At 36.5% G+C, this 15,450-nt stretch overlaps 2 protein-coding genes across 3 annotated transcripts; one reads left to right on the top strand and one right to left on the bottom strand.

The window, feature by feature from the left end:
- Positions 1-626: 626 nt before the first annotated feature.
- On the bottom strand, positions 627-3,719 carry LOC128203591 (activating transcription factor 3-like). Of its 2 annotated transcripts, none has more exons than XM_052905081.1 (4): positions 3,671-3,719; positions 2,852-3,320; positions 2,251-2,358; positions 627-1,466 (listed from the first exon to the last, which is right to left on the bottom strand). In XM_052905081.1, exons 2-4 carry the CDS (start codon positions 3,311-3,313, stop codon positions 1,308-1,310), a joined length of 729 nt encoding a protein of 242 aa, XP_052761041.1. In that variant the 5' UTR covers positions 3,314-3,320; positions 3,671-3,719; the 3' UTR covers positions 627-1,307. The 2 variants fall into 2 exon arrangements, with proteins under 2 accessions (XP_052761041.1, XP_052761039.1); XM_052905079.1 differs by lacking the exon at positions 3,671-3,719 and adding an exon at positions 3,468-3,553.
- Positions 3,720-9,581: 5,862 nt separating this feature from the next.
- LOC128245747 (uncharacterized protein K02A2.6-like) lies at positions 9,582-13,019 on the top strand. The gene has a single exon (XM_052963974.1). The coding sequence runs from the start codon at positions 9,582-9,584 to the stop codon at positions 13,017-13,019; it is 3,438 nt and encodes a 1,145-aa protein (XP_052819934.1).
- Positions 13,020-15,450: the final 2,431 nt, after the last annotated feature.

The raw sequence follows: 15,450 nt of genomic DNA, 5'->3' as shown, positions 1-15,450 counted from the left end.
CGTACCAACTAAACGGTTTATGATGATTTCCTGCTTTTAAAATCACCAAGGGTAATTTTGATCTATTTAATTGTATGTATGTACATTGTTGAATGTTTGAAGTGAAACAATTTTATGTTCTGTTCTGTTCCTGCTTTAAAATAGGTCATTACCGTATGGGTTCTGAAAGGGCTTACTATACGAATAAGCTCCTAACCCTATTTGTCAGTTGAACTCATAGACCCTATATCTTGGTGCGATCAAGAAAACTAGGTCTGTACGTGATAGTCGAATAGTTGGAACGCAACACAAGTTTAGCTGTTTTGAACGTAATTATAGTGTTTAGGGCTGGGGTCCTGGTGGGTGGGGGTGGTATTGGTCCTCAGCCATTTTTTAGAACGGGGTGGGTGGAGGTATGATAGTGTTACCCACACCTCAACAACCTCCATAAATAACATGAACATGAATTATATTACATTTCTGGACCACTGACCCCGTTGTACTCGAGCGCTCGTGTGGCATTTTAATACTACTGTTTTAATAAATAAGCAAAATATTCTGCCAAAATGCAAGTGAAGTCAGGAGTTCATAGATGAAGCATAACGTTTATTTCTTCATATAGAAAATAACACTTTGTTGTTTTTTGGTGCTGTATTTTGAACAAATGTAACAATAAATAGATAATAAATAAATACATAAATAAATAAGCGCGCATGTATAATTGTGCGTTTACAAATTTGTAATTATGCTGATTTTAATTAAATACTGACAAATGATATGGCGAATATATATTTCAACAATCTCAGCTTGACGTTTCTTTCCTTAACAATACATAGTCATTTGATAATGTTAATACAGTAAATCGAAATTGATCGTGTGGTTAATAAAAAGCTGAGTACGTCAAAATGATAAAACCTCCTGCATTATCGAACAGTTTCAAATTTTGACCCCAAAGATTTCATGACGAAATTTCTCTTTCGATGTCATGTCTTCATGAAGCTTGCAATCCTTAAAAGAGGCCAAAACACACTACTTTTTGTTTTCGTTTTTTTTTTTTTTTTTTTTTTTTGCTGCATTCCGGTGACCAAATGTCCTTTCCACACTGACAACCGTGGGAACATATATTGGGGTTTCCTCCTCGAATATATACTTTAAAACGTGTTCCTTTTCACAACTGTTTTGTGGGAAAACACTTTTGTTTTGTTATGAATGCCATTCCAGGAAACTCCATTAAAACGTGTTCCTGTTATCAGCTCCTATGAGGTAAAATGTTGACATCACGATAGTTTAGTCTGTTTCTAAAAATAGTTGACAGTGTTCACATGTTGTCAAGAATTCGAAGTTGACGCATGGAAATGCGCGGGAAACTGTAGCGGGCAGACGGCCATGTGTTGATCAAGCGTCTGGCGGAGTTCGTCCCTTTCCTTTCGTACCTGCGCCAGTTCGTACCTTAACTCCGTCTGAATGCTTTGTAGGCGATGACACTCCTAAAACACATGAAAATGATAACGATGTAAGGTTTCTACATAAACATATTGATGTGTATATATATTTTTATATAATGGACATTTAATGTCTAAAATGTTACAATAATAAAATAAATCACCAACATATCCTTGATTTTATGTGATTGATCTTGTTAAAACAAATAAATATTTTTTATTTACTTTTTTGTACTTATAAATATTTAGTTCCATTTTAAGGACGGAACGAGATATACAAAAACTGTTGACACAATTAACAAGCAATCGATAAAAACATAATGCAATATTATCAAGTTTCTCTCATTAACACGCTTTTGCTGATAGGCAGACAATGACAAATAAATGGACACACCACACCTTTGATTTAATTTACTGTTTTGTTTTGTATTTCCTAATGTGAACAATTCGCTTCAACGAGATTTTCAAAAAATACAACATGCCTTCATGGTTTTCTTTTGAAAGCATTCCAAAATATCGAAAAAATGAATGTGTTTTTTTTCAAAATCTGGTTAATTGTCCTGTAAAGATACTATTCAATTTAGATAATGTTGCTGCTTGAATATCTGTGTTGTTAAAGCTCTTCTGCTGCATCAAACACAAAGCTCTTCTGCTGCATCAAACACAAAGCTCCTCTACTGCATCAAATACACACATTTAACCCTGTGATCGTAAGTTTAAATAGCAATATCACGAAGCAAAATTAAAAGTATTTTACAAAGCCAAGATTGTTGCAAGTAATACCAAATAGATATTGATACTATTGTTTAACTTTTTTTTTCAAATTTACCTTCTGCAAAGTGTGGGCTCTGTCTTTTTGTTTGTCCCGGAAGCGGCGCGCGGCCATTCTATTCTGCACGCGCCGTTTTTCTACACGCTCTTCCTCTTCCGGTGTAAGCTGTAACAAAATCCGGGTTAATTTAAGAGAAGGCATTTTATTGGGAAATAAATTTAATCCTTTAAGATGTTTATGTCCAATTTGCCGCTTCCTCCATTAAAGATACTTCAAATTGTTTACACATTAGCTTATTAATACCAAACAACATGACAAATCGATCAATATTATTACCATCCTAACTTGATTCCAAATACGTTTTGAGCGTCTTCGCTTCCAAGAACCCTTGCAAAAAGATTGATAAAATTCCCAACCGGAAACTTCTGTCATACGGTATTTAAAATAGAACATGGGAAATAGCGAACTTTCTTTATGTATTGTTTGTCACACGTATAAATGAGAATGTACACTATTAGTCAAACTAGTTGTACGTCAAGAGATTTTGTTTTGTTTTTGATTGTCAAAGATTTTTGATATGTTGAAACAATAATTGAATCGCAAATTATCAATTAATGGTTGCGGTAAATTTTGCTTAAAATAACGTTGAATTACGTACCACATCTTCCGGTGGAGGGCTAAATTCCACTTTCAATTCCTGCTTTCCCTCTTTTAACCGTTTTGTCTGAATGGAATATTTCAGTTCCTCTTTTATAAACGGCGTCAACCCGTTTTCTAGAAGCTGGCGTCGCGAGACGTCATTTACGTCATCACTGTCGGAATCTGACACAATGATGTCAGAGGAAAAACTTGTATTTGTATATCCATATGCGCCAATAGAATCTAAATGTGAGTATTTCCCGACACTTTTCACAGAACTTGCATCAGATCTAATGTCACTTGCGTTTATTGTGCTACAATGTCCAACATTATCTGACGTTGAATAGTCAATAAATCCATCATTATTGTCAAATAAGCAGCTAACAACGGTTGGTACCACTGACGGAACAACTTGCGCGTGTTTATTGTCCTCCATAGTAACGTAAACGTTTATTTTTGAATTCTGCCGTTTATATTGCATGGTTGACCTGAAAAAAATCAGAAATTCGTTCAAACGAAATGCGCCTTCTTTGAAAATGTAGATTTTTCAAAAATAAGACGTACACCTATCTATTTCATTTGCTATTTTTATAAATTATTATTATTATAGTTAAAAAATAAAATCATATGTGTACATATATTTGTGTGTTCTCGTTATAACATAACAGACATCTGTATCTCGTTCTAATTAATCATGTGTATCGGTTTATAAACATGGGATATCCAGTATTTATTGAATTATATTAGTAACCCCAGCGTGTTATGTGTCAGTAATTTGTATTTTTTGATAATTTAGTGAATTATTTAACCATCTTTACATTTGTAAAACGCTACGTACCATTAACGTTGATGAAATGAAGCGAACTTATTTCACAATCTATTTAAATAGAATTTACGCCGCCGATGATTGTGTAATAAGTTATTTATAGCTGTTGTGCAATAACTATTTATAGGCAAATTTAATACAAGTGACAAATCGTAACAATTCGGCCATCTCCGGCGGCAAGCTTCGAGATAGACAATCGTAACAACTCGGCCATCTCCGGTAAGCTTCGAGATAGACCATATCTTGATACTAGCCGAGGAATTCCGATTGACAAGTGATAACTTGATTCCAGCACGGACCTATAAACCACGTCTGTGGTTCCAACAAACGTATTTTTGACGTATTAAACGTATTTGAACGAATGTTACATGTCTGATTTTCCGATAAGACAAACAAATGACAATAATTATAAAAACAAAATAATGTATCAAATATATGCAGGCCCGTAGCTGTCGATGGGGAAGTGTATCAAAGGGAAATAAGTCGATTTCTTCTATATATGTGTTCCATCAATAGTTGCATCCCGTACTACTTAATTGATGAAACTATTTCATTCGTAAGCGGGTAACTTGAAACGAAAACATGGCCGACTACTTCGATCCGTCGTTGTGACATTGTTCATTATTTCACATAACTAAGATTATTACTGAAGTTATTCAAATAGATTTGATATTAAGGTTAATCCCCGAGAAAGAGGCGGATGACGCATTTTAGTCAATTTAAAAACAATCAAAAACATAGATTATTTGTATAGTTAGACATTATTTTGATACAAGCTTTTTTGTCGGTTGTTTTTAAGCACGGCACGCGTTTAACTGATCACTTCGCATGGAAATGTACATGTTTTTTTTTTCATTCTGTACACGTATATAAAACCGCTTAATAGGTAAAACAACAAAACATTATTACCCATTGTTTACATCTATTTTCAACAAATTGGCATTACAATGGAGGTCAAGGTTAGCTAGCTTGTCCGGATAGTGATGTAGTTAGCACACTCGCTTCTCACGTAAGCAATCCTTGTTCGATTGCCAGCATGGGCGCATGTGAGTTTGATTTGTGGTCACCTTAGTTAGACAAATGGGTTTCCTCCGTTACTCCGGTTTCCCACACAGCACAAGACCACACTCTCGCACAAGAGTGATTAATATAACGTTGTAATAACTTGTTTCAAATTCGTTGTAAAATAAGTAAATTTAAACAACTCACTCCCACAAGAACACAACATGTATTAAATCCTCCGCTCGTGCAGCATTTAATACAGCTGTACTCATAAATGAGCAAAATATTCCACCCAAACAAAGTGAAAATAGGACTTAAAATATCAGATAGCAAATGTTGATCGTTTATATAAAAAATAACACTTTTATGTTTTTTTTGTTTTTTTTTTTTTATTTTTGAAAAAGAGTAACAATAAATAAATAAGCGCGCATGTATGTGTGCGTTAACAGAGTAGAAATAATGCCGATTTTAAATATTAACAAATGATATGGCGAATCTATCTGTGCATTTACAAAGAAGAAATAATGCCGATTTTAAATATTATCAAATGATATGGCGAATATATATTTCAACATTCTCACCATGCCGTTTCTTTCCTTAACAAGACATAGTAATTTGATTCAATATGTAAATTTGGAAATAAATTTGACTAAGTAATAACTAAATGAATTTCTCATGTATTCACAAAAAAATGATAAATGCTCCTGTACATTTTAGTTTCAAAACGTTTCAAAATGTTGGTTTCCTATTTCACAACCATAATATATAGGTAAGGTAGGTCGTCGGAATATAAATAACTATTTTTTATTCATTTGAAGTAGAGTGTGTCTGAATATCCTTTTCTCACTGAAAACCGTCGCCATTTTGTCTACGCGTCTTTCCTGAATACTAGTGTCTCAATAGAGGAGAAAAAAGGTAAAACACAGGTGACTAGCAAAAGAAATTATGGTCGGTATGTCGGGACATCGAAAACAAGATTTTTTTTTTGTAACGCCATAAATGCAATTTCAGGGAAAACCGTGATGACGTGTTGCTGTCATTAGCTGCTTCGAGGTAAAATGTTGACATCTGTTTCTAAAAATAGTTGACAGTGTTCACATGTTGTCAAGAGTTCGAAGATGAAGCATAGAAACGCGCGGGAAACTGTAGCGGGCAGACGGCCATGTGTTGATCAAGCGCCTGGCGGAATTCGTCTCTTTCCTTTCGAACCTGCGCCAGTTCGTACCTCAACATCGTCTGAATGCTTTCTTGCCGATGACACTCCTGCAAACAAATTAAGATATAAGGCGAATACAAATTAATGTGTATTATTATGCAATGGGTATTTTATGTGTACATTGTTATAATTAGTATCAATTACTTCATGGACATACAAACTACTGTATGTTTGTGATTACATGTTAACATGTATTTTGATAAAACAAATACATACATATCTATTTTTAATCTTTTTTTTAATCGTTCCATTTTTCGGACGCTATAACGTAAACTATAAACTGATTTTGGACACAATTAACAAGCAATAGAATGAATAATCATAAAGTTACTCCCATTAGCATGCCTTGTCGTGATAAGCAGACAATAGAAACTTTATCGACACGACCAGTGTGTGTATACCACGTGATAAATTGTGTCATAAATGCTACGTCGGAAGGCAATAATTTGATTTGGAAAACTACTTTAAACAATGAAAACTTTACTATTTCTTCACCATTTTAAATGAAACATAGCGCAGTCTACGCCGCTTACGTGGCCTCGCCTTCGGTCTTTTACCAGAGTTTGATTGCGAGTTTAGTTTCTTAAAACACTTCGACAAACCTTTTCACAATACGGCTGTCTGACAAAGCACTGTCAAAACATTATTTTGGAAACAGGTTTGTCGAAGTGTTTGATGATGAAACTAATGACCTCATCAAATTTCGGAAATAAAACAAATGCGGGCCTCTTTAAGCGGCATAGACTGCCCTTTGTTTCATTTAAAATGGTGTCGTAAATGAAAAGTTATCTTAGATTCAAGTCTTCATTTTAAGCAAATTTTTGCCTTCCGACGTAGCATCTATGACGTTTATCGCGTGGTATACACACACACTGACGACAAACCTTTGATATTTGAGCACTATTTAAATTAAGGATTGATAAGGGTTTTCCCTGAATGAACGCTTCAACGTGATTTTCAACAAATACAAACACCAGTCCTATTTTCCTGGAAGCATTCCGATAATTTCGAAAACTAGGCATGAAAAGGTTCTTGTTCCAAACCAGCTCATTGACATGTTGATTTATGTTGCTATTTAAAATATGTTTAATGTTAAGGCTTTTCTACCGCTTAAAAAGCAAACACTTTTAGCCCTACGGTTTTGAAGTAGCAGTACTTCCAGGTCAATACGCTACAGTCAAAGCAGATGTAATGCGAAAATAAATTAACATTCTTTTATAAAGTCAATATTTTATTGTAAGTACCGGTAATACCAAAATGTATGTTTATAAATAATTAGAAAAAAAATTAATAATTTATTGTTTATCAAATTTACCTTCTGCAAAGTGTGGGCTCTGTCTTTCTGTTTGTCCCTGAAGCGGCGTGCGGCCATTCTATTCTGCACGCGCCGTTTTACCACACGCTCTTCCTCTTCCGGTGTAAGCTGTAACAACATCCGGGTTAGTTAAAGAGAATGCATTTGTATTGGGTATAAATTAAACGTTTTTAATCCTATTACAAGTTTACATCGAAATTTCCGCTTACTCTATGAAAGATAGTAGTTCAAATTGTTTACATTTTGCTTATAAATCTGAAGAACTTATTTTACATTTTAATGTTTGTTTAAAGAAGTCGAAGCATTTCAACTTGATTTCAAATACTTTATGATTTTCCACGTTTCTACGCGGAACCCTCGTTAAAATATTGAAAAAATACCAATCCGGAAACGATTGGCATACGGAATTCACATATTAAGACTAGAAAATGGGAAATATCGAATTTTTCGTTTTGTATTTGTTGTCATAATTATGTATAGATGAATTGTATATTATAGGTCAAAACTGTTCGTAAGTCGACAGTTGATGTGTTGCGTTTATGGGGTTTTAAATAAAGATTGTTGATATTGCAAAATTCTCAAAGAAAAATAGATTCCAAAACATAACGTCTAATTAGAGACTATGTACAATATCTGAATCGCAAAAATATGAACTCATGGTGGTCAATTAATTTTGCTCAATTTGACAGAAATACCACTCGGAACTCCTCTGCTATTTCCCATTGAAAACAACCTCGGATGTATACCAGTATATGTAGCATTATAAGTAGTATATTTTTAAATAATAGTTTAAATTAAGAGTAACCAGTTTTAACGTGCATTTTGTTTTACTAAGTTTAAATTGATTGTCAGTGAAGTGTATAATTGCCTACATAATTAAAATTCCCCATAGTAAAGTCCTTCGGATTAACTTCAACCGTGAAATCACTACGCGAACAACTCCAGCGTATATAGTTAAATGTAAAGAATTCTGACATTATAAAGCGGCCATATACATCCGAGGTTGTTTTCGATGGAAAATTGCTGAGGTGTTCCGAAAGACACAAATGCATACCACATCTTCCGGTGGAGGGCTAAATTCCACTTTCAATTCCTGCTTTCCTTCCTTTAGCCGTTTTGTCTGAATTGAATATTTCAGTTCCCCCTTATAAACGACGTCAATTCGTTTTCTTGAAGCTGGCGTCGCGAGACGTCATCAACGTCCTCACTGTTCGAATCTGACAAAATGACGTCAGAAGAATAACTTGTATTTGTATATCCACATGCACCATTATAATTGAAGTATTTTCCGTCAGTTTTCACAGAACTTTCGTCAGATCTGATGTCAATTGCGTTTATTGTGCTGCTATGTCCAACATTATCTGACGTTGAATAATCAGTATTTTCATCTGACTCCGAATTATCAAATAATCCACTAACAACGGTGGGTACCACTGACGAAACAACCTGCGTTTGCTGTTCTTCCATTGTAACGTAAACGTTTATTTTGGAAATCTGCTGTTTGTACTGCATCGTTGAGCTGAAAGAAAAACTGTAAAATTAGACATGAGCAATTGTTTTTCTAAATATCAAAATATAACTGTAAGAAATTGTAACATTATACGGCAATGAATTAATTCCTCCCGCTATTTATAGTTCACCTTGTAAGATAAGGCCAGCCAGCCAACACAGGCGGTCAGAGCTGTACCATGCTCACCAATATCATATGTATCAATAATAAATAGTTAGAACACATGCAGTCGTTCTTCATAACATAACATGGTGTCAGAAAAGAACTCATCGCTCATATAGTATTAAATGTGGATTATTGGATCGTTAATTAATAGATTAAGCATCTAATAAACTGTTCACTGTGAGAATGGACTTTAAGTGGTGTTCCAACACCGTGCATGGATTGGAATAGCTCAAATCTTCCGGAAGCTTGGAAGAAGTTCACAGAGCACTGTGAGCTTATATTTATAAGGGTCCACTTAAAGGGAAGGATGAGGATGTACACATCACCTATTTGCAACTTTGGATGGGTGAAAAGGGTCGGGACCTGTACAAAACACTAGAACTGTCAGCGTCCGACAGAGAACATTTGTCAGCAATTTGTGAAGCGATTACAAAACACCTACAGCCGACGATCAACCCCGTTTTTGCACGATATCGTTTCAACAATATGACACAGGGAGAACTTTCTTTCGAAGAATTCTTGACCAAATTGAGAGTAATGGTGAAGGATTGCAATTATAAGGACAGCTGAAGACATGATCAGGGATAGGATTGTGTTTGGAATAGTATCACAAAAAATCCGAGAAAAACTCATTAATATGGGAGAAAATTTGACCTTGAGCAAGGCTATTCAAATATGTCAAAGCTTTGAATATGCTCAAGCACAACTGCGCGAAATGCAGGCACCATCGCAAGGAGCAGCCGTTAATGTGGTTCGTTCAAGAAGGGTTACTGGTCATAACACCTCAGGCCAGCCTGGTCACAATTCCTCAGGCCAGTGGGAGCAGAGAAGACAACAGCGCGTCACTTTGGGAGAAGACGTTACCCGGACTTGCCAAAATTGTGGGCGGAAACACCAACAACAACACCAGTGTCCCGCAAAGGGAAAACAATGTCACAAATGTCAAAAATGGAACCATTTTGCATCAGTGTGTAGAAGTGTAAATGAAGTTATTGACAATGACAATTCTTGTACTCATGATTTCAAGGATTTAGTGATTGACAATGTGGAGTCCACTGTTAGGAATGGGCAGGTGTTTGCAGAGTTCAAGGTAGGTCCTTCCAATTTGTCCGTACAGTTCAAGATTGATACTGGTAGCCAAGTGAATATATTGCCATACAAAACCTTTAGAGACATAGGCATAAAGTCAGTTCTAGAAGCTTCACATTCAAAGCTTTCAGCCTATGACGGAAGCACGTTAAATGTAAAGGGATGCATTACTTTAAGGTGTAATCATCCTGGAACTGGCCAAACAAAGGATGTTTACTTTCATGTAGTTGACACACATTCAAGTCCTTTGCTAAGTCTCCAATCATCCCTTGACTTTGAACTCATAAATCTCACATACACAGTTATGTCAGATTCCCAGGTCAACCCCCTCACTAAGGACATGGTATTAAAGGAATACAAGGAAGTGTTTGATGGCATTGGTCTGCTAGCCGGTGAATGTAAGATTCACATTGACCCCACTGTCCAGCCTGTGGTGCATCCCCCAAGAAAGGTCCCTATAGCATTACAAGAAAAGGTCAAGGATGAGTTACTCCGCATGGAGTCATTAGGTGTCATCGAAAAGGTCAATGAACCCACTGACTGGGTTAGTTCAATGGTCGTTGCCGAAAAAGCCAATGGCAAAATTCGTATATGTCTGGATCCGCGTGACTTGAATAAGGCCATTCAACGTCCACATTACCCTTTAAGAACTCTGGATGATATATTGCCTCAGCTTTCAGGCGCAAAGTACTTCACAAAGCTTGATGCTAGGAGTGGTTATTGGGCATTGAAACTTGAGAGAGAGTCATCGTTCCTTACATGTTTTAACACCTTATATGGAAGGTACCGATATGTCCGAGTTCCCTTTGGTCTGAAGTCAAGCGGTGATCTTTTTGTGCAAAAGATTGATGCTTGTCTCGAAGGTCTAAGTGGCGTAGCTGTCATCGTGGATGACATACTAGTGTATGGGTCATCTAGAGAGGAACATGACTCCAATCTTAGAGCAGTCCTAAAGAGGTCTCATGATGAAGGAATTCGTTTTAACGAAACCAAACTCGAGGTCGGGGTATCAGAAGTAGACTACTTTGGTCACCTTCTCACATCAGATGGTTTGAAAAAATCAACCTCAAAGACAGAGGCTATACAGAAAATGAAGCCACCCAAAAATAAATCAGAACTTGAAACCATATTAGGTATGGTAAACTATCTGTCTAGATTTGCCCCAAACTTGGCAGATGTAACAGCCCCTCTGAGACAATTACTGTCTAAAGAAGTTGAATTCTGTTGGGAAACTGCACAAAGTGATGCATTTGACAAAATGAAACAAATCATCACAGACCCGAATCAGGTTTTATCCTATTATGACAAAAGCAAGCCATTAACATTGCAAGTTGATGCCTCCAAGTTTGGTCTCGGAGCAACAATAATGCAAGACGGGAAGCCACTTGCATATGCATCAAAATCACTCACACAAACTGAGGTCAATTACGCACAAATTGAGAAGGAAATGTTTGCTATTTTGTTCGGCTGCAAGCGGTTCCACCATTTTGTTTATGGTCACAAAGTCAACGTGCAAACTGATCATTTGCCGTTAGTTTCTATTTTCAAAAAATCAATAAACACAGCTCCTGCACGATTGCAGCGTATGCTACTACAGCTACAGAAATATGATCTTGACATCAAACATTATCCATCCAAACAAGTACCAGTTGCAGACACACTGAGCAGGAACTTTCTAAATGAAACGTTCCCTGAATTGTCACAAGGCATGGACATGCAGGTACACATGGTTATGTCTCATTTACCTGTATCTGACAGAAAATTGAATGAATTGAAGGACAAAACAAGTCAAGATGAGACTTTAGTATTGTTGAAACAGACTATACTTCAAGGTTGGCCAACCTCTAGAAAAATGTGTCCGTCCCAGATATTGCCCTTCTGGAATTTCCGTGATGAGTTAACTTCTATTGATGGGTTAGTCATGAAAGGAAATAAAATAATCATCCCCAAATCAATGCAGTCTCAGATGCTTGAACTCATTCACACAGGTCACATGGGAGTTGAGAAATGTCTCAGAAGGGCCCGGGATGTTATGTTTTGGCCAGGAATATCGGCTGATATTACCAATCTCGTGTTAAAATGCAACACCTGTTTAAAACACAGAAACTCAAACCCAAAAGAGCCATTAATTCCCCTTGAGATTCCTGATTATCCATGGCAAATTATAGGCACTGATCTATTCACCTGGGAAAACAGGAACTATCTTCTGATAGTGGATTACTATAGCAGGTATTTTGAGGTCAAGGAATTGCCCAATATGAAAAGCACCACGGTCATAAACAGAATGAAAGGCATAATGGCCAGATGGGGAATTAGTGAGAAGGTTATATCTGATGGTGGTCCCTGTTATATCTCTCAGGAGTTCGCTGATTTTGCAAAAGAATGGGATTTCAATCACCAGACAATTAGTCCCTATCACAGTCAATCAAACGGTCTAGCTGAGAAATATGTGTCAGTTTGTAAGAAACTCCTTACAAAGGCTAAGGACGCTGGGCGTGATCCTTTTATTGGCATATTAGAATACCGGACCACCCCTCTTGAGTCAGGGTATTCCCCTGCGCAGTTAAACATGGGCAGACAATTGCGCTCTATCCTCCCAACATCTAAGGAAAATCTGATGCCCAAGGTGATATCTCCTAATTTAGTCAGGCAGGGTATTCAAGATAGCAAACAGAAGGGGAAGAAATATTATGACAGACAAGCAAGGTCACTAGAACCCTTAACATATGGAGAAAATACAATGATCCAACAATTAAATAAAACTTGGAGACCAGCCACTGTAGTTGACAAGTTAAATGAAAGATCATACACTGTTCAGTGCCCAGATGGGTCTATGTACACACGAAATAGGCGGGATCTATTAAAGACCAATGAGCCCTGCCATGGTCAATTTGCAGAGCCAGAAATACAGGAAATGCCTTTAGGTCAAACACCTACCCAGTCTGACATCAAAGATTCGGAAAGCCCTCTAATTGGCAGTACTTCCTCTCCATGTATCAATCACAATCTGTACGTGACCAGGTCAGGAAGGGCCGTAAAACCAAAAGTAATTGAATCCATGTGATGTTCATTTCGCTTGTAAGCTGATTGAATCACTTATCTAAATTAGTTATTTGATGTTAAAATAGTCTGACAACCTTTAATAAATTGCCGATGAAATTAAGATCCTGCTATTACAATTCTAACATTGAATAACTCTCTCTCTTTTCCTCTATAAATAAATATAAATAATTTGATATCAAATCACATTATATTTATTGATAATATCTTTTGTTTGTAAAGAAGGGAGATGTAACATTATACGGCAATGAATTAATTCCTCCCGCTATTTATAGTTCACCTTGTATGATAAGGCCAGCCAGCCAACACAGGCGGTCAGTTTATCTCTAGCAGTCAGAGCTGTACCATCCTCACCAATATCATATGTATCAATAATAAATAGTTAGAACACATGCAGTCGTTCTTCATAAAACATAACAGAAATGAGTGGCAACCGGAACGTTTTATTATAATAAAATTATTATATTATTATTATTATTATTATATTATTATTATTATTATTATTATTATATTATTATAGAATATTTCAGAACCTATATGAGAAATCCTACTTAACAGTAGCATCTAGTTGTTTAGAAAAGCACACTCATATATATAAAATAGTTTTACATCAGTCATATATATATATATATATATATGACTGATGTAAAACTATTTTACTGGGTTCCCAATTATATTTCATCATATGCTTGGTAAAATGATCCCCATTCATTTGATTAATGAGAACGTGACTATGAGATTAACTTAATTATGTGATTAATTTGAACATGCTTCTAAGCCTGTTTAATACCTTTGTATTAACGTTGATGAAATAACGAGGACCTATTTCACAATTACTTGAAACGTCCTACTTTTTACAGGTGCCATTTATATCAGATCACGATGTTCAATGGCCTAGGGGACAAAATCAAAATTGTATCATACCTGATACATACCGGAGTTACTAACCTTGAATATGAAATAGTAGCGTCTGAATCAAACATGGGCGATAAGGGCCAATAGTTTTCGTTATGAGCTTGCGCAGGCACGATTTATGTCATGTACTGTACTCCTCTTGATGCCTTTTTATGTTTTAGCTTCACATTCAAGTTCCTGTAGCTACATACGTATAAGTTCACGTGTATGTGGTGTACCTACAGGTATAAGTTCACGTCATGACTCGGCGTGTTACTACTGGTATAAGTACACGTATATGTCGTGTACCTACAAGTATAAATTCACGTATACGTAGTGAAACTATTAGTATAAGTTCCGTACATGGCGTGCACCTAAAGGCATAAGTTAACGTACAAGACGTGTAGCTACAGGTATAAGTTCACGTACACGTCATGTAGCTTCACGGGTATTATTTCAAGTACACGTCGTGTAGCTACAGGTATTATTTCACGTACACGGCGTGAAGCTACAGGTATAAGTTCACGTACACGGCGTGTAGCTACAGGTATAATTTCACGTCAGTGACAAGGCGTGTAACTACAGGTATAAGTTCACGTTCACGGCGTGTGGCTACAGGTATAATTTCACGTCAGTGACACGGCGTGTAGCTACAGGTATAAGTTCACGTACACGGCGTGTAGCTACAGGTATAATTTCACGTCAGTGACACGGCGTGTAGCTACAGGTATAATTTCACGTTCACGGCGGTATAGCTACAGGTATAATTTCACGTCAGTGACACGGCGTGTAGCTACAGGTATAAGTTCACGTACACGGCGCTGTAGCTCAGGTATAATTTCACGTTCACGGCGTGTGGCTACAGGTATAATTTCACGTCAGTGACACGGCGTGTAGCTACAGGTATAAGTTCACGTACACGGCGTGTAGCTACAGGTAACATGTAATAATGGAGGTCTAGGTTAGCTAGGTTGTCCGGTTAGTGATGTAGTTAGCACACTCGCTTCTCACGTAAGCAATCCTGATTCGATTGCCAGCATGGGCGCATGTGAGTTTGGTTTGTGGTCACCCTTGTTAGACAAATTTCCTCCGGATCTCCGGTTTCCCACACATAACAAGACCACACTCTCGCACGAGAGTGATCAATATAACGTTGTAATAACTTGTTTCAAATTCGTTGTAAAATAAATTAATTTAAACAACTCACTCCCACAAGAACACAACATGTATTAAATCCTCCGCTCGTGCAGAATTTAATACAGCTGTTCTCATAAATGAGCAAAATATTCCACCCAAACAAAGTGAAAATAGGACTTAAAGCTGCACTCTCACAGATTTACAGTTTTCACAGCTTTTTTTATTTTTTTGTCTTGGAATGAGCAATTTTTTGCGTAAATATCAGCAAACCAGTGATATAAGACTGCTGACAAAAGACCAGATAGCAGATTTTCATATTTCCGTTCGAAAACTAATGTTTAATGGTGGTTTAAAAAAAAATGCACAAAACATCAATTTTTGACCTTAAATATAAAAATCTGCGA

The sequence above is a fragment of the Mya arenaria genome, chromosome 9 (genome assembly GCF_026914265.1).
Source record: "Mya arenaria isolate MELC-2E11 chromosome 9, ASM2691426v1".
NCBI lineage: Eukaryota > Metazoa > Mollusca > Bivalvia > Myida > Myidae > Mya > Mya arenaria.
The sequence above is the reverse complement of the archived record's forward strand: the minus strand, read 5'-3'. Positions and strand labels throughout refer to the sequence as shown.